The sequence below is a fragment of the Phascolarctos cinereus genome, unplaced genomic scaffold, assembly GCF_003287225.1.
Source record: "Phascolarctos cinereus isolate Bilbo 61053 unplaced genomic scaffold, phaCin_HiC Scaffold_3;HRSCAF=262, whole genome shotgun sequence".
Lineage (NCBI taxonomy): Eukaryota > Metazoa > Chordata > Mammalia > Diprotodontia > Phascolarctidae > Phascolarctos > Phascolarctos cinereus.
Genome location: NW_027555736.1, coordinates 153,869,029 through 153,896,215, shown reverse-complemented (window position 1 = coordinate 153,896,215; position 27,187 = coordinate 153,869,029). Strand labels below are relative to the sequence as shown.

General features: G+C 38.3%; 1 protein-coding gene across 2 annotated transcripts in view; it reads right to left on the bottom strand.

Annotated features, from left to right (window-relative positions):
- MYO1E (myosin IE) overlaps window positions 1-27,187 on the bottom strand; it is a 236,524-nt gene that overhangs the window by 89,612 nt on the left and 119,725 nt on the right. For both annotated transcript variants that reach the window (XM_020981944.2, XM_078151237.1), the window contains exons 7-16: window positions 23,208-23,339; window positions 21,104-21,238; window positions 19,612-19,744; window positions 14,635-14,831; window positions 13,096-13,176; window positions 12,667-12,753; window positions 9,284-9,370; window positions 7,645-7,812; window positions 6,856-6,941; window positions 4,850-4,931 (exon numbers count right to left, since the gene is read on the bottom strand). In XM_020981944.2, the coding sequence (XP_020837603.1) occupies window positions 4,850-4,931; window positions 6,856-6,941; window positions 7,645-7,812; window positions 9,284-9,370; window positions 12,667-12,753; window positions 13,096-13,176; window positions 14,635-14,831; window positions 19,612-19,744; window positions 21,104-21,238; window positions 23,208-23,339 (1,188 nt within the window). The remainder of the gene's footprint in view (window positions 1-4,849; window positions 4,932-6,855; window positions 6,942-7,644; window positions 7,813-9,283; window positions 9,371-12,666; window positions 12,754-13,095; window positions 13,177-14,634; window positions 14,832-19,611; window positions 19,745-21,103; window positions 21,239-23,207; window positions 23,340-27,187) is intronic.

Sequence of the window (27,187 nt, the reverse complement as noted above, 5' to 3'; positions counted from 1 at the left end):
ATTGCCCAGGGAAGTTGTGACTTGCCAGGGTCACAATGATAGTAATCAATAGAGGCAGGATTTGAACCCAGGCCTTCTGACTCACAGAGCCATTGTTCTTTTTACTATGTCACCGTGATACAATCATGTGTAATACAATGTTTTGGTGTAATCATCATCATTATCATCAATATTCAAAATTGAATTCAATAGCTTTTGGTTTTCCTATCCCTTTTTTTTGGGGGGGGTAGAGTTAGGGGAGAGGGCCAAATTTGTGGTTCTTTTCAGTATACAAACTCCTGGTGAAGAAATGGCCCCATCTGCAACTTATAACATTAGATAGTTACCTGAGGGATTGAGAAGGTAAGTGATTTGCCCAGGGTTACATAACCACTTGTAAAAGGACTTTAACCCAGGCTGTTTTTACTGCATCATCTATTCTCACTGTCTCTCTTTCTTTAAGAGTTCATTTTCTCACTGAATTAATTCCCCCCCAGCCCCATATCCTCTTTTTGCTTTGGACTTATGTTCACTGACAGAAGCATACCTCTGAGAGTGAAGAATGAAAAGACTCCCTAGTTATCTGTCTTTAACCATTCCATCATTCCTTTGCCTAGCTCAGAAAGAACTGATAAATAGAAGTATGTAGAGAATATTACACATTCACACACACAAACACACACACACACTCTCTTGTGTCTAATAGTAGCCATCCCTGTGGGTGGGTGGGGGGAGAGGAGGGAAGAAAAAAAGAAAAAAAAAGAAAAAATACATGGTAACTTTATTACATATGTAAAAGGAATAGCAAGCTATACTTTAAAATTTGCAGTGTCATGTACAATCATCTTTTTTCTGTTCTGCTATGTTATGGAAATGCTTGTTTTATTTCTTAAGTTCACAATAAAATTGAATAAAAAAAAAAAGAAAAATCCTTGTCAAACTAGGGGCTATAGGACAAACCACTAATTTCTGATCTCCACTGTGACTAGCAATTTTGACAACAAGGGAGAGGAGCACTGAACATGATCACAAGTCAAAGTTTTAAGCTAAATTCAGTTGAAGAGTGGGAGATTTTTGGACGTCATCAGGAATGTCTCATAGGTGGAGAATCAGAAGGTCAGGAAGGAGCTCACTTAGAGGAATAAATCAGTGAAAAATTCACTTGCGGTTCAACTGACTTATGGTTTCATAGTTCTGCCAAAGTAGATGTTAAACTCAGTTGTTTCCATACTGTGGAAGTGCCATCAATGCTAAAAGCCCCTAGGTAAACTCCTGCTCCCCCTGTCCTAGTTGTGACTCAGGTAGTCAGGTTAAAAATAAGAGGGAATTAATTCAGTGAGAAAAAAGGAGAACTTTGGAAGCCATGTCAGAATCTTCTAACCCTCAGAGCCCAAATGACAATTTATAGCTGAGGTTTCTGACGGCAGACAACACGTTAAAAGGGGAAGAAGAAGCTGAGTGTGATGAAGCTGCAGGCACCTGTACGCACCCTGTGGGAGAGGCTGTCTTACCGGAGAATTCAAAGTTCAGTCATCCTCCACCCAGGCTCTGCTTTGGACTTTGATCAGCTAAAGCAGATCATTTTGCTCCACAGTGTCCTAGAAAACAAACTGGGGGCAGCAGCATCTGGATTTTCACTAAGCCTCTCTGCTGAGAATTTCACCATGTTTTTCTGCTCATTTATAGTTGGCTCAGTGGGAACCAAATGAAACATTTTTTTTTCCTATCTCATAAACTGGGTATTCAAGTACCATTGACACAGATTTCAATACTGTTCTCACTTCATATCCCTACAACTGTAGCAAAGAAATTCCTCTCCTAACTGCCACGTACATCATTATGCAACGCAGTAAAATCCTCTTAAAGTTTTTCAAGAAACTCCTCAACAGGGGAAATATTCTCAAGAGGCAGAATGGAAAGTTACGAACCTGCAGACAGATCCTAAAATGTCAATGTACCCAATGGGAAGGAATGTCTTAAAATGATTTTACAATACAGACCAGTACAATTTGTTTTGCTTCATTTTGAACTGAACCTGTAATTTCAACAGTTTGGGAAAATTCCAAAAATCTCTCTAGTAATAAAGACCAGCAACATGCCTGTAACTTAAAGTCTTAGAGAGCTTCCCGAGGGCACTGGCAGGTTAGGAGATTTGCCCATGGTCTGATGGCTAGTATGTGTCAAAGGTAGGATTTACAGCCAGATCTTGCTGACTCCAAAGCCCATCCTCCATTAACTATGCCAGGTTGTCTCAAAATAATAGTGTGTGCTAAAAAAAAACCAACCCTGTACAAGAGAGGGTGGTCAGTATTTTCCTGAGTGCCATTTCAAGTGAAAGACATGGTATAGAAAGTGGGGGTATGATGTAGGGACAGAAGTGAGCAGATTGCACATATCACTGGATAGACTGAAGGTTAAATTGAATACTGAACAAAAACCTTCAATTCATTGGCTGGCAGTACCAGCCATTAGCATGGTGTGAGGCAGTGCTATTTTTTAAGTCACAGAATTAAACTAAAGAAATAAATAATTAAAGTTATTGGTGGGATAGGGGAGGGGAGTGGAGTGTCAAGTCAGAAAGAGATTATCACCTCTCTTACAGGCATCCTTATACATCATAAAACAGACATGGGGGAAAATCCAGCTAGCTTCAAAGTCGGGTCATGTGCAACCCTGCTGATTTGGGTCCTTTGGATATGAATTTGAGAGCCGTGTGACCAGATTTTCCATCCCAGAGCTAAAGTCTGGACCTACAACTGAACTTATGAGTCATAAGCTGCATGCAGATATTGATGCTTGTGGCTTCTGAGAATTTCTCTTATTTCACGATGAATATCCTTGCCATGGACACTGAGCTCCAGCCAGCCTAATCCGATGACTGTCCGTGGCCGACCACTTGCTCCTCCCTAGGCACATGCTGATTTCCTCCCCTTCCCCCAGAAGCCAGCTTATAACCTACTTCCTCTAAGAAGCCTAATGAATCCATAAGACTCTAATCTCGTCCCTTGTCCGATTCCCTTAGCACTTATTCAATACAACAGCTATTTACTGAAGACATTACAATGAAGCATAATGTAAAGAGCACTGGACTTGTGTGCTAGATGCTTAATCTCTGAGCTACAATTTGCTCATCTATAAAATGGGTATAGAACTATTTATACTATCTAGTCACAGAGTTGTGATAATCAAATGAAAATGCATGGAAAAGCACTTTCTTGATATCTTTTCTTTTCTTTCTTTTTTTTCAGTGAAGCAATTTGGGGTTAAGTGACTTGCCCAGGGTCACACATCTAGTGTCAAGTGTCTGAGGGCAGATATGAACTCAGGTCCTCTTGACTCTAAGGCTGGAGCTCTATCCACTGTGCCACCTAGCTGTCCCCTAATTTTATTGATGTCTTTTTTTTTTTGGTTGGAAAAGCACTTTGTAACCAGAAAATACTATATAAATCTGAGCAGTTATTAGGACAATGTGACTAGTACTGTATTAGGCATCCTAGAGAAACAAAAGAAGTGTATAACATTGTCCCATGTCCTTAAGAAGCTTATAATTCCTCTGGAGAAAGGAGACCAGTACAAATAAATTAAGAAGACAGAATACGATAAGGTGCTAAACTATAATACAATGTTCCACTTAAATTCAAGGGTAGGCTTATCTTTAGTTTTCCTGAGTAAGCCTGTTGTTGTTCTGATACATACAATATATGGGATATTCACAAAGAGAAGAAAGAAATGTTGGCGGGAGTCACTGGGGAAGGCTTAGTCGATGAGATGGGTTTTGAACTGAGCTTTGAAAGATGGATAAATATGTCTGGTGAAAGGGAGAATGGCATTTCAAGTACCATTTAGGAAAACAGAATGTGGTACATGTGTAGAATGGTGGGATGTAGTGTGGGAATAGGGTGATCAAGACCATAGTCTGCCTGAAAAATGGAATTTGTATTAGGAAGTAATGGAAAATAATGCTGAAAAAGTACTTAATTCGCACATTATCCATTGATATTTGGATACATAGTTCTTTGAAAATGTTCCTATGTTTCCAAGGGCATTTGGCTTGTCTCCTTAATCAAAACTCTTATTTGTAGGCGTCAGGACCTCAGAGGTCAGCTAGCCCAATCCTTTCTATAAATATATACAGATGAGGAAAGTGAGGCCCAAGAAGGTCATTTGCACAGGGTTACAAAAGTATTAAGCAGCAGAGCCAAGACTTCTAGGACTTCTAACTCCAACTCTGCTGCTCAATCCATGGACCACACCAACACTGTTTTTGAGCATTTGTCTTCCTTGTTCTATACACCGTGTATATTAAATATATGTTGACAAATACTAAACTCCTTGCCTTTGAAAATCCAAACAGACAAATGAGACAGTCAAAGCACGGTTTGTGAAGGCCAAAAAAAAAAAAAGAAGAAGATAAAATGAACATTCTCTATAATAGTTCAGCAGAATTTCAGCTCCATAAAGCTCTGAAACTGGCCAGTCTCAGGCCTTGATTTGGAACACAGTTTTGGAACTAGACTTCCAGACATGGCTCTGAATCAGAAACTTTCCTCTTAGGTTTAACAAAAATTCCTCCAACTTCAGCTAAAATCCGCTTCCTCTTAGAGAGCAGCTGATTATCATCTGCTGAATAATAATAGTCGGTCAAGGTACTTAAAATCCATTAGGGATTTATATTTGGCCAAGGCACATTCAGCGGATGACCTGTGACCCCTAGTCAAGCAGTTGCATCAGTCCTCCAGTGTTTTCTTTACCAAGCCCCTCCCATCTCTTGGGCTTCACTTTTGTCCTGGAGCCTAGAAGCCCAGTCCTTGACTCTAGGGTAAGTCTCCCCTAGACATAATCTAAATGACAACTCAAAATAAAACAGTACCTTAATCTTGCTGCCAGCAGTGGTTGGACGGCCTTTCTTGTCTGCTTGTAGGTTTTCCGGAAATAAAGCCTTTATAAAAGGCCTGAAAAAAGGAGCAAAGAGAATAAGTAAGGAATCAGAGAGGAGCTTTAGTGATTAAAATTCTCCTCCTAGAGGGGTGTTCTAGATCAGCGCTTCTTAAACAGTGGGAACAGTAACAGGTTTCTGAATGCGTAACAAGCAAAATTAATTAAAAATCAAACACATAATGAATCCAAAGTGTTTCTGGCAGCGTGTGCCAGAAGCATGTAGTGTGCCCATGGTGCATCATGCTACTTCACAGCAGCCTTGGTTCGGAACGCAAGGCATGAGCACTTTGCACTGCACACACCCTCAGGCCACACGTGTGAAAAGGGGTCCAAAAAGGGGAAAAGTTTAAGAAGCCTTGTTCTAGAGAATCTAGAGAATGAACGAGCCATGTCCAGGTGCAGTGGGGACAGAGCAGGTACAGATCCAGATACATCCCTTGAGCTACAGCGCTTGGTGGCATAGTAAACAACAGACTTGAGAAAGAATTCTAAGATACAACAATAGTTATTACTAGAATGTAAAGCTGGGCAACTGATTTGTGAAACCTGTTTCCCTACTTTTCTTCTCCTTCATTTGCCCTTGCAATTTATTATCCCCCAGAGGTTAAAGCCTGAATATAATATATTCACTGCTTTGATTTGATGGTATAACCCTCCACTCTGCTTTGGTCCAGTGAACTCAATGGGACTGTAATGTATCCTCTAGAATCTGAAAGGTAGATGAGGGACGTAAACTTTTTAGCAGCTTAGTGTAGTATCTGGCTTGTTGTAGGCCCTTAATAAGTGCCTGCTGATTGGCTGCAGAGGAATATTTGTGCCATTTAGATTTTAACATTTAAAAAAATTAAGCTATTGATTATACACAAATTTAAATGGAGAGAAAAGCAATTGTTCAGTGAATTTGATGATATAGAGCCAAACCCTCATTACTTCCAAATGGCTGCTTGGAGCTGCTGGAATTATCCAGATTATTTCCTTGATGTTCTGCTTCACTTAACTTGCGCAAAGAATAAACGCTCATATTATGTACTGTGGTGGATGGGATGCTGGACTTGTAGTGAAGAGGACCTGAGTTTGAATCCAACCTCATACACTTAGTAGCCTTGTGATCCTAACCAAGTCACTTAATTTCATTCAGCCTCAGTTTGTTCATTTATAAAATGGATATAACAGTAGCTCCAACCTCCTAGATTGTGGTGAGGATCAAATCAGTGAACTTATGCATGTGGAGTGCTTTGCAAACCTTAAAGCACTAAAATAAAAGCTTCTTGACCACTCTTTGAAAACGAGGCCCTTAAAGGAATAAAAGAAGCAAAAACTCTTACTTTGCTAGAATAAAACATGTGGAAAAACTCCCTGTTCAGACTTTTGATGCATGTAGGCCTTTCTGATGAATTTTCTAGCATTGTCAGGGATGGCCACACCATCAGTGAAAAGAGACACAAAGAACCCTCGTGCGCAATGGCCTCAGTGAAAGGCTCAAGGGAGCTCCAGTCACGTCTACTTTCTGGTGAGTGGGAAAAAAGAGGAAATTGAGAAAGATAATGTAAGCAGGATCACAGAAGCACAGGTTTGGAGTAGGAATGGCATTCAAAAGTGTATGGCAACGTGGGACGGAAGACGAGTGACAAATAGAATGTTTTTCTAAAAGTTGACTTAGACACTCCATTGCTACCTAGCCTTGAAATCACGCTGGACTAAGATGCCTGCCAGTAAGCATGAGGAAGGTAACAGGGAAAGCATGGAAAGCAAACCATATTTCAATCAGAGGACCTGAGTGCAAATCATGGTTTATACCTTCTTGACCATAGCAAGGTCAAGATGTTTTTGGGTGTCAGTGTCCTCATCTGAGGTTGAACTAGATTATCTCCCCATTTCCAAACAGATCTAAACCAACAATCCCAGGAACTTTTATCGTGTGCGTATATTCTGACTCACAGCTCACTGCTCTGCATAAGTTCAATCAGATCCATGAAGAGAACATCACGATTCCTCTCACAAAAGCCATCCATGTCATAGGATACCTGGCCCAAATAAATAAATAATTAGGTTTGTATCTTGGTGAATCCATACTAAACCATTTTCTTGATCGATGAAGGCATTTTTCTGATTTCAACAGACATACTTGGGACTGAGCACATGCTATATGTCAATGCCATCAGCTCACCTCTATGATAAGCAGACAGTTCTGCTGAACATTGCATACCTGAATCTAGATGAGCTCAGACTTTTACTCTAGAAGGGAACTTCATTTGTATGGGTCAGTAGGGCTTTATTCTTTACAAATCAATGGGAAAACTAAACCCTTCAACTAACTTTTAATTTAAAAGGAATACAAAAATGTATTGTTATTTTACTTCAAAGGATGATGCTAATAACACATGACCAGGAAATCATTGTTGTAAAGGTGCCTCAACTCCCTAAAGTGATGATAGCATTTCACTGAATTCAGTCACACTCTGGCACTCCTGATAAAAGGGTTCATTTCAGTCACTCCTTGCACTAGCCACTAAACAAACTGGACACGAAGAAGTCACATTACGTTGTCAGTTCCTTGAGGCAAGCACTGTCTTTTGCCTTTTTGTATTCCCAGCACTTAGCACAGTGCTTGGCATACAGTAGGCTTTTAATAAATGCTTATTGACTATTTCATGCAAAACAAATAGAATAGGTCAATGCTGAAATCACTTTTTTCTTTCCTTCTGAAACTAAAGCCTCTGACCATACCTTTCCTGCATAATGATGAATGATAAAGCCTTGATTCCAGCTGTTGAAGTGCTCATGGGTTCCAATCTGCATCTGAAGTTTTTGAAGCAATGTCTGATCAGCACCCTCACCTACTGCATGCATTGTGGCACAGACATCATCCAGAATGCTCATGATCCCAGGGGGATTCTAGTTTGACAAATAGAAAAGGCCAAATCAATATGAATTCAAAATTATATATCTATATCTATCTATCTATATACACACATACACATACATTATATATATATATGTGTGTGTGTGGAGAGAGAGAGAGAGAGAGAGAGAGAAAGAGAGAGAGAGAATCAGTTTCTTGAGGGAAAAAATAAACAATTCCTATCTTGAAAGGCAGCATTTCCCTTCAAATAAGAATTCAGTCAATGACCCTTAAAGAGGAGGGCCATATAATGGGGATAGTGATGGGGGGCAAAAAACTTGTGTGAAAAGCTTTTTAACTCTCATTAGGTTTAATTGAAATCACACAAAGAGATAATACATTATTTCCTTCCTAAAACTAGCATGGGCTTGACTTTTTATCCCCATCCAAGTTTTTATTTGCCATTATTTTAAAGTGGTAGATGAAAGAGAAAACCAGAGGTCAGACCCAAAAGTGATAGGAATTTGATGAACTGAATTCAATCCATATTTTTATTCCTAATCTTCCTAATCTCAGACTATAGGAAAGCAGAGGGGATTCTGAAATATTTCTACCATAATAACCCATATCAAAGAGGTAATATGACAATGGACAGAGAAGTGGTCTGAAAGTCAGAAAGACCTAGGTTCAAATTCTACCTGTGACACATATTTGTTACATGATCTTGAACAAGTGCCCGAACTCTTAATGCTCTAGGCAACTTCTAAGACCACTGGCTCATAGTTTATGTGAAAACTGTTATTGTATCTCAGAGAAGAATAACTAGCCCTGATTGAGCTACTGAAAATGTCTTCATATGAGAAAACACCAGGTTACCTCAAAAATTATCTTACTATCCATCTATATACACATCTACACTCATATATATACCTATATAATAATTTGCTAAAATCTTATATTCACCTCTGTTGAATTATTCCTCACTTAAGCTGAAAGACTGATTTTATTTATTTTTATTGATAATTTTTTTTCTCACATCACTTTTGTTTCCAAATATATATCTCCCTCCACCTTTCCTTAAAGAGCTATCTTTCATCAAAAAGAATAAAAAGGGAAAGTGGGACAGGAAGAAGAAATGGGTAAGAAAATGGAGGATGGGTGTGGGAAGCAGATGCACACGCAGACACCTAGAGAGAGACTGAGAGAAAAAGAGAAGAGACACAGAAACAGAGAGAAAAAAGATAAAGATAGAGAAAGAGAGAGATAAAGAAACAGAGAGAAAAGGTAGTTGGAGGGAATAGAGAGACAGAGAGTAAGAGAGGGAGAGAGACAGAAAAACAGATAGAGAGAGAGAGAGAGAGAGTGAGTTTTGGTATAACTAACCAACACATTAGCAAAACCTAATGTTATATGCAATATTCAGAGACTGATTTTTGTTTGAATTTTAATTCCATGTTTATTTAAACAGAAAACTTTTACTATGAACTTGGGAATAGGAAAACTGTAGCCAAGCCCAACACTTACAACTTTGTTCTCTATGAGGTCACACACGATTTTGTTGTTAAAGTAGTCAATTGGAGTCCATCTAATGCCTTCTTGCACATATTCCTCCTGCAAGAGAGAAGTCAAGATTCTCACTATCCCTTTTGATGCTATTGGTGACTTATGATAACTGGGTAAACAGATCAGGCTGGTTGCGTTTAGCTGTAGTTGGCCTTTTTGATGTTTCTCACACATGATAATCCATCTTTCATCTCCCTTTTCCCTTCTCTTTTCCAAGCTAAACATCTCTAGTTCCTTCAATCAATCCTCATATAACATGGATTCAATTTCCTTTACTATCTTATCTTTGTTGTCTGGCTTCCTCTAGGCACTCTCCAGATTTTCAATGGCCTTAAAGTGTGGTGCCCAGAGTTGAACACAGTACTCTACAAATTCCTCACACATAACACTCCACTACCATCTCTGTGCATCTTTTGTAATGGTTCTCCTCCTGCCTGAAATGCACTACCTTTCTCACCTCCCTTTTTTTTCCCTTTAAAACTGTTCAAATGACATTTTCCATATGAAGCCTTTCCTAAAGTCCCCAGAAGCTAATGCACTCCCCCAAGATTTACCTTGTATTTATTTGTTTATATTCTATATATTTACTTATGTACATGTTGTTGCTAGATTACAAGTTTCTTGAGGGCAGTGACTTTCATTTTGTTATTGTCTTTCCAATATCTAGCCTACTTATTTATATTTATATATTTACTTATTTATTTATAGCCTAGGTATTTTTTAAAACCTTTGTTTATTGATTGACTAAAAATACACACATAGAAAAAAATTTAACACAGAAGCTTGGTAGCTCTTTGTTACTATTAAAAAAACCCCACTTGGGCAGCTAGGTGGTGCAGTGGATACAGCACTAGCCCTGAAGTCAGGAGGACCTGAGTTCAAATCTGGCCTCAGACCAAATCCTTGACACATACTAGCTGTATGATCCAGGGTAAGTCACTTAACCCCAATTGCCTAAAAAAAACCCCCCAAAACAAAAAAAAACCACCCCACCCCACTGTTGGCAATTGTGATATAAGAGCAGTAACAATTCATTGACTAGTAATTAAAACCCTTTGTGAATTTAATATATCAAGTGAATGCTGCTTATAACATTAGAGGTATGGAAAAATTTTGGCATTACAAAGAGGTGAATGTGGTATCCATTGTGTTCCCTGGGCTTGTACCACTGGCCTCTTTGAAACAGAAATGTGAGCTTGCTAAAAACAAAACAAAACAAACAAACAAACAAAAAAAAGCAAAATCCCTCATGCAATCAGCTGCCTGGACACAGGTTATCCAAGAGCTGTTGAGAACTTTAAACTACAAGTTTAGGATAACTGGGAAGAAAGGGATGGGAAGCAAGGATACAGGGTATGGAAATCATATTTATGCAAGTTGAAAGGAACTGAAAGTGAGATTATGTTCACCCAGAAATGTTACTTTGCCTAGGACCTACCAAAGCAGAGGTTCCCAAACTTATTTGGCCTATGCCCCTTTAAAAAAATGACTCTGCATCCCTCTGGAAATCTACTTTCTTTAATCCTCTAATAGTTTTTTGAAATTTGCATCATTTCAAAAAAATATAAAATTTTTTTTAAAAATGACACATTTTCAATTTAATAATTTATTGTATATTTGTGATTTTTTCCTGCGTTGAAATTTTGATGATGCAATATTGCACCATGTAACTGTACAATATCATATTATAAACAAGCCATCACATAAATATATTCCTGCTGATGCATGTTGGACTTCTGGATAATTTGCAACAAGTTGACCTGCCAACACTTGCTCGTTAAGAACTGTCAGCAGACTTGACCATTGATTGGTTATAACTTGCATTTTGTGTATTTGTTTGGAAAATAATGTAATCACTACAACTTTTAACTCTGCTACACAACAGATGAAACATGTACAAATGGTTTCTCAGAAATTTCTTAACTCCTCTTCTTTAATTATGCATCAATCACCCGTTATTTTTATTCAACACCCCCAATTGCACACCAAGAGTACTACCTCCTCCCTGGGTCATTCCAGCACCCAGCAGGGGCAGTACCACCCACTTTGGGAACCTATGTACCAGAGGGAGTATTAATTTTGTTATCTCCAAACCTGTCAGCTCCAAATTCTTTCTACTCAAGTATAGATCAAACAATGACAAGAACAGATCAATACCATTTAACTTTTTGAATCAATCAATCAATCAATCAATCAATCCTATATATCAGTTATGCACCAAATCAATGTGCTAGCTGCAATGGGGAAGAGATGTACAAAGAAATATAAACTATATTCCATGACTCCCAAAATTGTCTGTATGTAACAGATGACTGCAATAGAAGTAGATATTATAAGAAAAGTATTAATGTAGACAATGAGTCCCACAGAGAGGAAATACAGAGATCAACTTAGGCTGGATTGATGTAAAGGCAGGATTCATGGAAATGATGGGGTCTGAATTGGGCCTGGGAAGATGAGTGAGATTTTGTCTGGGAGGAGGCTAAGGTTAGATGGGGGAGAAGTGTCATGCCAGGCAAAAAAGGGATAGAAGGGACAAGTGGCATGAGGAAAAGCTTAAAGGTGAAAAAACGTAAGAAGGATGGGACTAGTGACTGATGTGAAGGTTTTATGTGTTGTGGATATTAGGAAAGTAATGTGGATTCAACTCATGCAAGGCCTCAGTTATGAAAATAAGGAGTTTCAACTCAATCTTGTTGTCAGAAAGAGGCCATTGAGGATTTTTAAGTATAGGAGTGAGTTGTTGACAGATATTATATTCCCATGATTAAACTAAGGTGCTGATTTCCTTTAATAAGAAACAAGTCTTGCTGCTCTTTAGAAGAAGCTAAAACAGACTACCTCAAGTCAGATTTCAAATTCTTGTCCCTGTTATGGATTTACTCATTTATAGGGAAAACTGGGCAATGGAACAAATTTGAGAAAAACCAAGATTTTCCTTTCAAACACTGTGTGTGCCATAGACAACGACAATTGAGGCTGGAACCAGGTTTAGATTTTCCACTTTGGTCAGTGAGTCAGAAAGTAGTAAAAAAAAAAAAGAGAGAAAGAAAGAAAGAAAAAGAAAAAACCCAGCCAGTCATAAGACTAGACTCACTGTATCTTTGCTTAAAGAGAGAGAGAGAGGAAAAAAAAGGGTAACAGATGGCATTACCACTTAATAGGCTAACTTGACAATATCTTTGGGCTTCTTTGCTAAATTCTTTGAGGAGGCATTTCATTATTCCAGACAAACCTGAAGAAAGGGAAGGGAGCAAGCAGTTCTGAAATACAACCAATTTAACCTATAAACAAATAAACCAACCAAACAGAAAACCGTGGAAGGGAACTAGGTATTGACTTACCTGTTCTGCTTTTAGTGTTAATTCAATAAAAATCTGTTGTAATTTTTCATTAACAAAATTGATGCAAAATTGTTCAAAGCCATTTTTCTGGAAGATAAAAGAAATTGACTCATTTTATTTTAAGACTTTATTTGTAAAAGCATTGAAAAAAGTCATTTCTGGAAGATAGTGGGGTCATTCCAATTCTATAGGAGAGCATAAAACTGTATCATTTAAATCTTAACAAAAAATATTAGATGTGCAATTTCTCACAGGTTTATTTGTATTTATGGGAAACTACTGAAATAAAGAACAGATAATGTTCAGAAAAAAATGATTAAAATAGATCTACATTTTCCCTCCATTAGCCAGAACCATCTCTCGTAACTCCAGTGAAATATTTCAGCCTTCTCCCCAACCATTCACCCTGTCTTCTCCATGAACTCTCACCTGGAATATTTCAAAGCCATAAATATCTAAGACACCAATGTTGTATTCTTCATGATCTTTCTCCATTGCTTTGTTGATGGACTAAGAAAGAATAAACAACAAAATAACAGTCAACAACTTTTCCTTCAGAAAAACAAACCAACCACTCTTTCTCTGTGGAATAGGAAAGTTTCAGTTAACTGGAATATCTCTCCAAGAATACTGTTTTCACCACATTTTGACTTTCTGCCTTTGGCTCACAAAACTCTTAGGATAACAATAATACATTGCCTTTATATAGAGCTTTTAGGTTCACAAAGCACTTTCCTCACAACCCTGTGAGATATGTATAGTGAGAGTGCTATTGGCCTCATTTGGGATTGAGAAAACTGAAGTAAGGAAATTAAATTACTTGGCCAAGTTCACACGTCTAATGAGAGTCAGCTTACACAACCAGGTTCTCTGGCTCCAAACCTAGTGTTCTTTCCTCACCACATGAATAGCAAATTTTATTAAAATAGCAAATTTATTAAATAGCAAATATTATTAAATAGCAAAAGTATTAAAAACAAAAACCAACCCCCCCCCAAACAAACAAACAAAACAACCAAAAACTACAAGTGTGACCCAATACACAAAGAAAGAGAAAAAAGCTGGGCCCTCTTTATGATGAAAGTTGCTCAATTCTGGCATGGCTCATCTCTTCTATGGAGTCCTTTAAATTAGAATAGATTTTCATCTGGACTGATTTCATCAGAAGTATAACTGAACCCAAGAGGTTGTAGTACAAGAATCATCAATATTCCTGATGGAATCTAGGATTGTAAATAAATATCCAGCTTTCAAGGAAGAACTTTGTTAATATGGTTCCTATTTGGGGAATAGAAGACTCTTTCTATGACTTATTGCTTCTGAATTTTGCATTTTTATTTTCTTCTTTCAAGTTGATAATCTGAGGGGTTATAAATCTTCAATGAAATAAAAGGACTCAGCACTCAGCTTGAGAAGTTCCTATTTCCAGGTGTGGCTTATCCTTTCATAGACTTAGCAAGGGACAGCCAATGAAGGAACCATACATTACATGTTCTAGGGAGAGGTATATGGAGCCAACTCATTCTCTTTGTAGCAGGTAACCCAGATAATCTGATTAACATAGCTGCCTCAACATCGAAATCACTCTGTTGAGAAATTAATTTAGCTCTCCAACTTGTGTGTGACTGTGGTATTTATGAATAGGTTTCAAATATTAGGAGTTGTTAGGAGTGAAAAGGCCCACAACATTCATTTGCTTTATTTTTATCTTTCAGTGCTCTGTCCTAATTGGATCAATTTCCCATTCAGTATTCATAACGGTATCAGTTTGGAGCTAAGTACCTCAGGACTCAATTTTGGAAGTGAACAGGGAGATGAGCCCTGAGGTGCAGAAAAAGTTACAGTTCAAGGGTGAGTGGGGAGGACAAAGGGGATTCAAAGTGAAAAGTAAGTATTTAATAGTTTTGCAATAAAAATTGTATATGAATAAAAAAATCACCCCAAAGAAATTAATTTGTGTTTACTTACATCTACTAAGTAATCAAAGACTCGAGCATGCAGGGCCTTGGCAAGAGCATCTCTGGTGTAACAGGCTTGCTCTACATTCAAAGTCACATGAATAGACTCTGACTTGCCTCCCCATTTACTATCCATCTGCCGGCTGGTCAGTTTCTCTTTTAAACGGTCTTGGTTTATCCCCAAGAGAAAAGCAGGAAAGGCCAAAACTGTGGAAACAAACACATTTTATTATTTTTCAAAATGAAAATATTTTACCTTTCACCTGGATGGGTTGTTTGAAAGTGCTCCCAACTACATAAGGCATAAAATATCTAGGAGTCAATCTACCAAAACATACTGAAGTCTTACATAAATTTACAGCCTTAATACTTTAACAATCAAGCTACTTGTGGGAGTACTTTATAAAACTAGACAAAATAATTCCAGAGCCCATTTGGAGGAACAAAAGGTCTAGAAGCTCCAGGGAAGTAATGAAATTTAAAAAAATAAAAAGAGTGAAGGGGAATAACACTTCTATAGTTCTAATGATATTATAAAGTAGTAACCATTGAAAGTATTTGGCACCAATTAAAAAAGACAAAATTAGATCTGTAAAATAGATGAGGGAAGAAAGAATAAAAAACAATTTAACTCAATAACACAGTTTTTGATACAACAAGAACATAAATCAACTGAAGAAGAACTCCTTCTTTGATAAGAACCGCTATGAAAACACTTTGGCCAACATCATGCTTAGATAAACATAATAGCACTGTGTACTACAATAAGCTTGAAAGGGGCATGACCTGAATATTTAATGGCCTACAACAAAAAACTAGAAGAGAATGAAATCAGATAATTTAGCAGCTGTGACCATGAGAAGAATTCTTTGCTAAATGCTGGATAGAGGTAATCACAAAAAGTAAAACATATCATTTAAAATAAACGCAATTTAAAAGCTTTTGCACAAGTAAAACCAGTGCACCTAGAATAAGGAAATGTTTTGATTGAGGAAAAAATATCTATCTATCTATATATACTATGTCTTCTAAGAGCCTACAATCCAAGATATGCAGAGAATTAACATAAATATATAAGGAGTTTAAGGGAGGAAGGCATAGGTAAAGGAAATCTTGAGAACAAAGACATAGAGGTTGGAAAATGTGAGACACATTCAGAGTATGACAAGTAATTTGGTAAAGGTTTATGAAGGGGAATCATATGAAAAGGTAGGCTGGTGCTAGATTTTTGGAGGTTTTCGAATGCCAAGCCAGAATTTGGAATTGAATAAGTTGGTGATGGGGGTACAATGGAAATTTTTGAGCAGGGAATAAATAGGTAAGAGTCATTAGTTTGGTAGCAAGGTACAGGAAAGTCATCAGTTTGGTAGCAATATATAGGACACAATAAAGGAGGGCAAAAAAAACCTAGAAAGCTATTATCATAATCTAGGCAGTGTGACTGGAGAGGAGGGAATAGATACCAAATTACATTATAAAATTAGAAATTATGTGGCTTGGGAGCAGATTGGATTGGGGATTGGATAAAAGTTCCCAAATATACAGGACCAACAAGAGGCAGGGTAGACTGTAAACCAAAGGCACAAGGAGGGAGAATGTGGAAGAAATTAGCAGCAGAAGAAATAGGATACTACACATATTGCTAGGGAGCTAATAGATATTAATGGCACATCTGCCTCTTATCAGTTCTCCCTAACATAAGAAAAAAACAAGTAAGGATATCACTCACCTAAACAATACAGCGAAAATTCCATTTTACTTAAATTTTAATGGTTTCAACAGTGAGTAAGTAATAAAAAAAATGATGCACGTGAATTTTTTAGGTTCTTCAGGAGATTTTGTGCACCTAACATATGAATATGGGGTGGGGGAAAGGAATTGTTTGTTTTTCAGTTGGGTCCAACTCTTTGTGACCCCTCTTGTGGTTTTCTTGGCAAAGACACTACAGTGGCTTGCCTTTTCCTTCTCCAGCTCATTTTACAGATGAGGAAACTGAGGCAAACAGGGTTAAGTGACTTGTCCAGGGTCACAGAGCTAGTATGTATCTGAGGCTGGATTTGAGTCCTCCTGACTCCAGGCCTGGTACTCTAGCCACTACACCATCTAGCTAGGAATACTTTCATCTTTTACTTCTCATCATGAGAGTAGGGTACACCCCTTTCCCCAGCATAATTTTAAGGGTAGATTGTTTCCATTTTTTAAAAAAATACACTTTTGCGGAATACTTGGGACAAATTCATGTAAGCCAAACTATGTTTTATCAGATGGGGATATAGCTTCCTGCAGTTTTTTGTTGATTTACCATTTCTGAAACGTGCAGATGAAAGGATGCAAAATTTTTACAACACAACTACAGTAAGGTTCCATTGGTCAAAGGTTAGCTGGATCAAACATCTCCAGCTTTAAGGGGAATTTTGCTTTTCTAGGTTAATCAAGAGATTGTGGTGTTGGGAAAACTCCAGGGCTTCCTATAACAGGATAGTTGGGAGGAAGTTTGCTGGATACATTAGTATGGGGTTATCCGAGCCCATCCCACCACCAGCTTGGGCCAGGGAATTCACCAGTAGTTGCCAATGCTGGGTCTTACCCAGTTGACTGAGGAGGTCACTTCCTCCTGTCATCAGTGAGGAACAAACCACTTTATCTTGGCTCAAACACCAAGAGAAATAATTGCAATCTCATGATTTTCTTCTGGGGAATAAATAGGATGCAAAAGATTCTAATGTAACAAGTCTGCAAAGCCAAGGAAAACACTGTTATCTATGTAAAAATTAGAATGAACCTCAAACTGGATGTTACAAAGCATCAGTGACCCTAGTGAGTACTTTTGTGTGATTATCTGAACTACATGTATATATGTACACATATGTGTCCCTGTGCTGGCATATGTTTATATGTATGTGTACTATGTGGGAGAAAAAAAACTAGACCAATTAAGGAATGCTCTTGTTTTCTACCTCTTGTCCACAATGTTATATATGAAATGTAACATATCTGCTTTATCAAGATTGACAATATCAGAAATCAGGAAGTGAGCAGTATTTCTTCCTTTATCAGAAAAAGAAAAACAAAAAAGGAGCCTTATTTGGAATGGAAATATCCCTATGCCTAATTTTCCACTGCACTGTCAGCAATGAGTGGGATACTATTTATTTCTAAATTTCTAAATATATCATCCTTGAAGAATGCTGAGATGCAAAGAAATGTTTTCTTGGGTTGGCTAAGAGATATGTGGGTTCTCTAACAAGACTGAAGAGTCTTCTACTTCTTAGGAAGTCTAATGTTAAAGAAGACCAGAAACATTTAAAAATGAAAAAACCCAAGAGCTTCCAGTTTGAAAGTCTGGGAGTGCTCCCCAATGATTCTGGATAGATTGGAATCATAGATAACTAGTGACTTTGCTCTACTGAAGTACCATTTTTCTCTAAACAGCAAAAACAACCATTTTAGTCATTCCTTGAAGAAGATCATTGATGCTTGGAACAGTAGAAGAGCTGAGAAAATGTACTTCTCATTTTTTTTTTGCCAAGATGGGGGATTATGGATATGAAATAATGCATATTCTGCCAAACACAATTAAAGTATTTGATAGTTTGGCTGAGCTGCTTTTCCTCCTTCTATCTTTATAAGCTTTTGGAAGAACGGTTGGCTTGCTTGGTAAGGAATGGGGGCAGGTATGTGTCCAGATATGGGTTAAGTGTAAAAACTAAAGGTATCAATAAAATAAGATAAAAAATTTTAAAAACCTCCACCTTTCCTCCCCAATAAATGGGAATAAAAGATATCAGTGGATATGCAAAGAATCTTTGCAGCTTTGATTTTTATCCCATCACTACAAAATTGATTCTGGGTGGTTTTAAGTATAAGCTATGAACATGTATCAGTCCCAAAGGGAACGTGAATTTTTCATTGTATTCAGGCTTTGCAGTTGAATGTAGGAAGCTGAAGTTTTCACTGGGAGAGTAATCTCTATAGGTGTGCCTGCTGGCATAGAGAAGTTCTTTCTGCAATTTACTTTTCATATTTAATAGGGAAAAAACCCCTTTTATCCAGAGATGAAATTTTGCCACAAAGTTTCAGGGTTACCAGGGACCTGGATCCCTTTCCTCATCCCACAATGGCATTGCTGTTTGTGTGTATGACAGAGGTGGGGGAAATGGAAAGTGGGCAATCCCCTTAAGCCCTCATAATAAGATAGTTTGATTTAGCTCACGTAAGAGCTCAAATGTGCCTTTAGAAACCTGCTTACTTGTGAATTAGTCTAATCATTCCAGAAAGAAGCACATGAGCACGCTGAGAAAACAACCAAAATATCTGATCTTTTGACCCAGAGATGCTGCTGCAAAGCATATGCCCAAAAGGGGCCCAAGGGAGGAAGGATCACATAGACAGCCAAATATTCATTTATGTAGTGACAAAAAAATTGTAAACAAAATAAATACTCTTTGAATGGGGAATAGTGAAACAAATTGTGGCCCATGACTGTAATAGCATAATGCCTTTCCATAAAGACACAAAGAGCATGAATAATTCAGAAACATGGAAATAGTTATATGAACTGATTCCCAATGAAGAGCCAAGAAAATAATGCACAATGACTATAATTATGCAGACAGGAAGAACAAAAACAAGAGGCCAAACAAACTATGAATAATATCAAGCATGTTTGACCTGGAAGAAAGGATGAAAAAATTCACTTTCTTCCCTTCTTTGCAGAGGTGCAGGATGTGCAATGTTGCATAAACTGTCAGACTCAATTAATGTGTTGGTTAATTTTCCTGAATTTCTTTTTTGTTCTTTGTTGCAAGGGAAGGCTTGCTGGGTAGAGTATGTACATCAGGAAATGAAGAGGGTTAAAAGCAAAAGATATCAATAAAAGAATCAGCACTGAAGTTGTGAGCTCCGGTGCTTGCTAGGTAAAGCTGCAAGCCATTGCAGAGCAGCGAAGCTGGATACATTCATTCCATCACATTTTAGAGCCACCTACACTCTTCGCTCTCCACAGCAGCGTAATTGCCAACTTCTTTAAAGCTGATATTCCCCAGGTGGAGTACTCCAGCTACAATCTGTAGCACCAGGGCCTGCTCTTCTGCAAAGATCCCGATCACATTCATTGCATGCTACAAAAGGAAAGGTACCGAGTTACACACACAGATCACACTCCTCATCAGCTCTTCAAGTCATTCCGAGATAAGCCGTCAACAGGATGAGTCACAGTTCAGGTTGGGTTAGAGAGAAAAAAGGTGTTGGGTGTCTAAGAGGAAAGGACATAACTTGGCTTAACGGGCTGATCTGGAAGTTCTTGGGAGGGTGTCAAAGTGAGTGAGCTCAGGTCAGTCCCCAAGAAGAGAGTTCATCTTCAGCCTCCTCTCCTGACCATAGAAGGAAAGGTACTCAGTCACTGAGTGTTCTTAATCTTTTTTGTGTCATGAACCCCTTTGGAAGTCTAGTGAAGCCTAGGGACCCCTCATCAGAATAACGTTTTTAAATGCATAAAATGAAACACATACGATTACAAAAGAAACCAATTATATGGAAATAGAGTGATCAAAATATAAAAAAAAATATATGTTCAGATACCAGGTGAAGAATCCCTGCTTTAGAGGTGGATATGAGGACTTTGAAAGTAGAAAAGAAATGAATAATGGTGTGGGAAGGAAACAATGATAGGTGTTCCAAGAATTATGCTAATTAACTTTTAACTCTCAGCCATCCCAGTCCAGACAGGTGAGTGACTCAAAAGGTCTTCTAAACCAAGCCAGAGCTGGCCATGCTGCTTTCTATACCGGCCACCTACTCCCTGTGCTGCTTCCCTACAAGTCCCTCCCAACCCATAATCAGATTGGTACAGCCACTGCTGTTGAGTAGGGTGTGCCAGTCTTTTCTCCACTCATTGCCCAAGGAACTTCTTAAACCGAAGTACCCCTCCCAGGTCACTACATCCCTCTATGTAGCATCTCCTTCCCTTAGATAGTAAATTCCTTGTGAACAGGTATTACCCTCATTTTAAAATTTGTGTCAGAAGAATTTAGCATGGTGCTTGGCAAGCAGCAATAGATACTAAATAATAATATACTAAATAAATATATATATATATATATATATATATAGTATAGCATAATACTATATATAGCAATAAATGGTACATAATAAAAGCCTCTCCATTCTTTCATGAAGAAGTTTGTCTTACTATGTTCCCTACCGTCTTTAACAAGCCAGTCATCAGATAGAGAATAGGAATGTGGCAAAGTACATAAAACTGATTGTTCTCTGTATGTCTCAGATAATTAATCAGTTATGCCTTCGATATTTGGTGGTGGTTGTTCATAAGGCTGTTTAACCATTTGCTTCAGAATAAGGGCCTGACCAAATCTGAAATGTCTGGCAATTTGCCTCTTCCCTTTGCCATGTGGCCATCTCTGCTACTATGGTCATGTTTCATTCAGCGGAACCCACTCAGTCATGGTGTCCATCCGTACCAATGTTTCCTGAAATTCCCGCCTGTCATCAATGTCATCAACTTTGTAGGATCCTGAGAGGCTCAGGTAGTAATAGTAGTCCATGCTTGTGATGCCAAGGCTATGTTTTTGCTCTGCAGAAGCACCTTCAATCAGCTGCAGTGAAAAAATGACATGATAGATAAATGCACACTTGAATCTTGGATACATTGTCTACACAGAATCTAAGTAATGGAAGGGCTCTTGGAGGCCATTTAGCTGATCTATGCCTGAATAAGACTCCTCTCTAAGATAAATCCAACAGGCGATCATCCCGGATTCGCTTAAAAGACATCCAATGATGAGAAATTCCTAACACTCAGTCAAGGTAACCTATTTCACTTTTGGATAGCTCTATTTATTAGGAAAATTTCCCCTACATTAAACACAAATTTTCCTCTTTGCAGCTTCTACCTTTTGCCCCTTGTTCCGTCCCGTGAGGACAAACAGAACTATCCTATTCTCTTTTTCATGTGACAGTCCTTCAAATACTTGAAGATAGCTGTTATTTCTCCACTAAGTCTTCTTTTCTTTAGGCTAAACATGTCCAGTTCCTTCAACTAATCCTTATACAACACGATCTCAGGATCCTTTACTATCCTACCTGCCCTCTTTCTTAGTACTCTCCAGTTTACCAGCGTCTGCCAAAAATATGGTACACAGAATTGGACATAGCATGAACGTATTGTAGTGTGTCTTCTTAAAGAATGAACACAAAAGTGGTCTGAACAGGGCATAGCTCAATGGAACTACCAACTTCCTCCTGGACACTATAATACATTTCCTTAAGGCAGATTAAGATGGCATTGACATTTTCAGTTGCAATCTCATGCAGCTGATGCAAATTGAACTGTTGTTATTGAATCTTTCAGTCTGTTCTATTCTTTGTGACCCATTTCGGGTTTTCTTGGCAAAGGTACTAGAGTGGTTTGCCATTTCCTTCTCCAGCTCATTTTACAGATGAGGTAATAGAAGCAAATAGGATTAAGTGACTTGCTCAGGGTCACACAGCTAGGAGGCAGGATGATGAGTCGGGCCAGCGCTCTGCCCACAGCACCATCCAGCCTGCAGTGCAATAATTCTCAAATGTTGTGTGCTGTTTAGCCTTGGCTTCCCAATTCTGTAGTTGTGATGCCTTCTTCTCAAGCATTTACTATGATGCTTATTGTCTAGATCAGATCAAAAACATGACCCTCAACACTCCCAAGTATGGCCTGAATCAGATCAAAATCTCAATTGAGAAATATTTAACAAAATAAATAAAATTACAGCAGTGCATAGATAATGTTAATATGTGGTTTTCTATATCAATAGTCAGCCTGCAAGGATCCTTATGTATGGTTTCGTGGACCCATTTTCACTTGAGTTTGACACTACTGGTCTAGATCATTCCTTGGCAAAAAGTTATGTATGGCCTTGGGACATTTCCTTTCATTTAGAAGAATTTAAATCTGGAAATAATACCTAGTTTTTATGTGTTTGTATTTTGTCAGGGCAGCTAGGCGGCGCAGTGGATAGAAGGCTGGGCTTGGAATCAGGATGACTTATCTTCCTGAGTTCAAATCTGGCCATGGACACTTACTAGCTGTGTGAACCTGGGCAAATCACTTAACTGTGTTTACCGTGGTTTTCTCACCTGGAAGATGAGCTGAAGAAGGAAGTGGCAAACCACTCCAGGATCTCTGCAAAGGAAACCCTAAATGGCCTCACATGGAGTCAGACAGGACTGCACAACAACAATTTTGTCTCTCCAGAGAGTTTGTAACTACTTTAAAGCAAAGACTTTCTTGTGTTGCTTTGTGTGCTCTACTAAGTCCAACAAAAGCCATTCATTTATAGTAAGTGTGCATACCCTGAGTATTTATATTTGTATTCATTTATAGTAAGTGTGCATACCCTGAGTATTTATATTTGTATTCATTTATAGTAAGTGTGCATACCCTGAGTATTTATATTTGTAAGAATATTTGCTGATTGTTGTTTGTGCATGCTACATCTTCTAGGACCCCACTGATATCCAAGCAAAATTCATCTGGGAAAGAAATAGGAGGAAGAGGAAAAAGTTTCATTAAAAAAAAGTTCTAACCTGATAAAATATGTGAAAACTCCGTTCTCCAGGATTCCTCATCACCACTCTGGATTTTTCCAGAAGGAAGTTAGAGATCTTTCCACCATCTGGTTCTCCACCTGGACTAAACTGGATTTCAAAGTATTTCCCCTGCAATAAAGGATTGTTTTGGATTTTTTTGAAGGAAGAACAAAAATACCAAGTTCCTAATTGGCTCATGATACAGCATAATTTGAGGAAATTGATTAATTAAAAATACAGTTTCCAAGTTACTCCACTCCTGGATCATAGGATTATAGATGTAAGGCTGTAAGAGGCCTAAGAGGCCCAACCTCATTTTGCAGATAAAAACACTAAGATGGGTTAATGATGCCTGCTTGCAGCTAGGTGGGGCAGTAGATAGATTGCTGGGTCTGAAGTCAGGAAGACTCATCTTTCTGAGTTCAAATCTGGCCCCAGACACTTATTAGCTATGTGATTGGGCAACTCACTTAACCCTATTTGTCTCAGTTTCCTCATCTGTAAAATGAACTGGAGAAGGAGATGGCAAACCACTCCAGTACTTTGCCAAACGGTGTCATTAAGGGTCAGACAAGACTGAAAAACAACAAAAAGAATTACCACAGCTAATATGTGTCTGAGGAAGAATTCAAACACAAATCTTCCTTACTCCAAGCCCAGCCACTCAACTCACCACATCTATCTTGGGATCTCCTCACCTTGTCCTCTGAAACAATCACCCATTTTCTTGTCCCAGTCATAGCATTTAATAACAAGTGATCTATACCCTTCTGGCTTCACTGGATCAAATATATACTGTATTTATTCACGTGATGTATCCCCATTCCTCCTCACTGACATTTCAATCCTAAAAAGGGAAAGGGTGGAGAGATCATGGATTGTCATTGCCCGGATGATGGTGAACTCTGGCATCCTAGTCAACTGATAGCAGAATTCCTCTTTGGCAGGCTTTGTGGCTATTATCAAGAATATTGCCCTTCAGTTTGGGATAAGATAAGAGCCATTAAAAATGGGAAAACAGTCACTGTGCATAACATTTTATTTAAGTAACCGGGTTTCTTTTACTTTGTCCCTTTCTATATCCTATCTGTCAAGATTAACCACAACCATATCCATCAGCTAACCAAAGTAACCCCCCTTTTAGGGTTTTCTTGGCAAAGATACTGGAGTGGCTTGCCATCTCCTTCTCCAGTTTATTTTATAGATGAAGAATTGAGGTAAATGGGATTAAGTGACTTGCCCAGGGTCACAAAGCTAGTATCTGAGGCTGCAAATTCAGGTCCTACTGCCTCTAGGGCCAGAGGTCTATAACTGTGCCACCTACTTGCCCATACTTCCACTGTATCTGCTTCTATTTAAAAGAAATGAACACAAATTGCCCTTTAACATAAGCAAAACACTTTGTAAATCTTAAAGTGCTATATAAACATTAGTTAATAATAATAATATCCAAGTATATATTTGATAGAGGAAAAACAAAAACACCGCCTCTTTAGTAATGAAAGTGTTGGGCTAACTAGTTTTTAAAAGGTACTGGTAACCTTATTAAGAGAACGGAATTATGCTTTAATTACCTGAGCATAACGCTGTTGTTATGTTAACTATTTAATCTCTTAGCGACTAGCCCAAACTCATAAAAGAGAAAAAAAGAATTTTTAGTATTTATTTTCCTTCCTACTAAACAGAAACTAGACTATAAGCTATTGGAGGACAGGGATGGCAACTTGTATTTTTTTCCCCCAGCACCCACCATAGTGCTATGCAAATTTTAAGTGCTTAACATATACTTGTGGAGGGGGGCAGCTAGGTGGTGCAGTGGATAGAGCAGTGGCCCTGGAGTCAGGAGGACCTGAGTTCAAATCCGGCCTCAGACATATAACACTCACTAGCTTTGTGACCCTGGGCAAGTCACTTAACCCCAATTGCCTCACCAAAAAAAAAAATCATATACTTGTGGAGAGAAGGGGGAAAACAAAAAGAAAAGCTAACAACTCAGAATTCATCCAGATAGCAACCATCTATCACCCTTCCTCACTTTTCCCTCACTCTACCTGACTTCTTATCTCATTTCAATCTTGAACAAGACCAAACAAAACAAGAAACACAGAAAAGAAAATTCATTTCAATAGACTGTTGTAATGAATTACAATTATTTCAGGAAGAACCTTCAAAGAATAAAGGTTTTTTCCAAGGAAAAAAATGTCTTGTATTTTTCTTCCTAAAATGGCATGGTGTGAGGGTAAATATGCAAACAAGACTGTCACAGACACTTGGCTACGTTCCTAAGCCAAGTACAATTTACACACTGGGAAAAGGGGAAAGAAGGCTTACTTCATTAATTTTATTGCCACGGTGGCCTCTATGGGGAAGGCAGGCTGTTTTGAAAAGAAAAGTAAATTGTGAAGCCTGGTAAAGTTTCAGCATTTCTTTAAAAGATTAAATAGGCTACCAAATATATAAAATAACATATAAAAAGCAGTATGGGGGAAATTGGTCCATATCCTGGTTCCCCACTTCTCACTCCAACCCCCACTTCCTCCCTCAGCCCAGATCTGGCCCCTCAGAACTTTCTACACGTCAGTGCAGTGCAGGCATCAAGCAGAAAAAGAAACATTATGATGTGAGGTAAATATCTCAAATAACACTGGGCTGAGGGGAGTGAAGGGTCATTAGACTGACAGGCATAAATCATTAGGGAATGTGGGAGTTGTGTGGGAATTTCACAGGGCTCTCTTTTAAAGTTAGAAACTTCCCATTATACTGATTTAAAAAAAAAAGATTACTTTTCTCCTTTAAAAGTCTCATTCATTCATGTAAGAGGCTCAGAATGACTCCCTTTGGCTTTTCCATAGTCCTTCAGTGCCAAGAATAAACTATAGTTCAGATACTATCTGATCCCCAACATGATACACTGATGCTTTTGAACAGAGACTGCTCTATCGGAGATGACTTCACTTGGAAGACACAGCACAATGTAGCAGAAAGAGCTATGTGTGGCCTTCTCCAGTTAGAAGTCTCATCCGAGCACTGGCCCTGCTGCTGTGTGACCTTGGGTCTCTCTGGACCTCATCTGGCTTTTCTATACAGTGGGGATGATAACAATAAGAATAAAAGTGCCTATTTGCATGAAACTTTTAACACTTGTAAAACATTTTTTTTTACATATTTGGTCATTTAATTTCATTTTATCCTACACTCCTTACTTCAGGGTTTCAGTGAAGATCACAGAATCTCAGAATCCTAAGGGATTTCAAAGCCCTAATCTAAACCATGGTGATTAAGAATCCCCTCTAATGATGATGATGAATTGGCATTTACATAGCACTTTTAAGAGCTTTATAAATTATTTCACTGGATCTTCACAAAGACCCAAGGAAGGTAGGTGCTATTATTATCCAGCTTTTAGAGATGGGGGAATTGAGTCCAACAGTGGCTAAATGACTTATTCAAGGTCACAGAGCTACTTAGTTTCAAAGGCTAAATTTGAATTCAGGTTCTCCTGACTCCAGTTTAGCCCTCTGTGTCACCTAGCTAGAATATCTCCTACAGGTGGCTTAACAGCCTTTGGTTGAAAGAAGAGCCCATTCCACTATGGAATAAAACTAAATTTGCCTGTTTGCAGCTTCTACTTAACTGCTTTTAATTCTGTCCTTTGGGGATAAATGGAACATGTCTATTCCCTTTTCCCATGAAAGCTTTTTAAATGTTTAATGCTAGCAATCAAGTCCCTGTAGGTCATCTGGGTCTGTTGGCTTAAAACAGTGGATCAAGGAAGACTCCAATAAGAGAAACCTAGGAAAGCACTTTGTAACTATGACTACTATAGATGTGAGATACAATTATTCAACAGACTATTCCATGGCAAAGAGGATAAAGTGCTAGAAGACCTGAGTTCAAATCTAGTCTCAAATATTTACTAGCTGTGACCCTGGACAAGTCACTTTAACCCCTTTGTTTGTTTCTTCATCTATAAAATG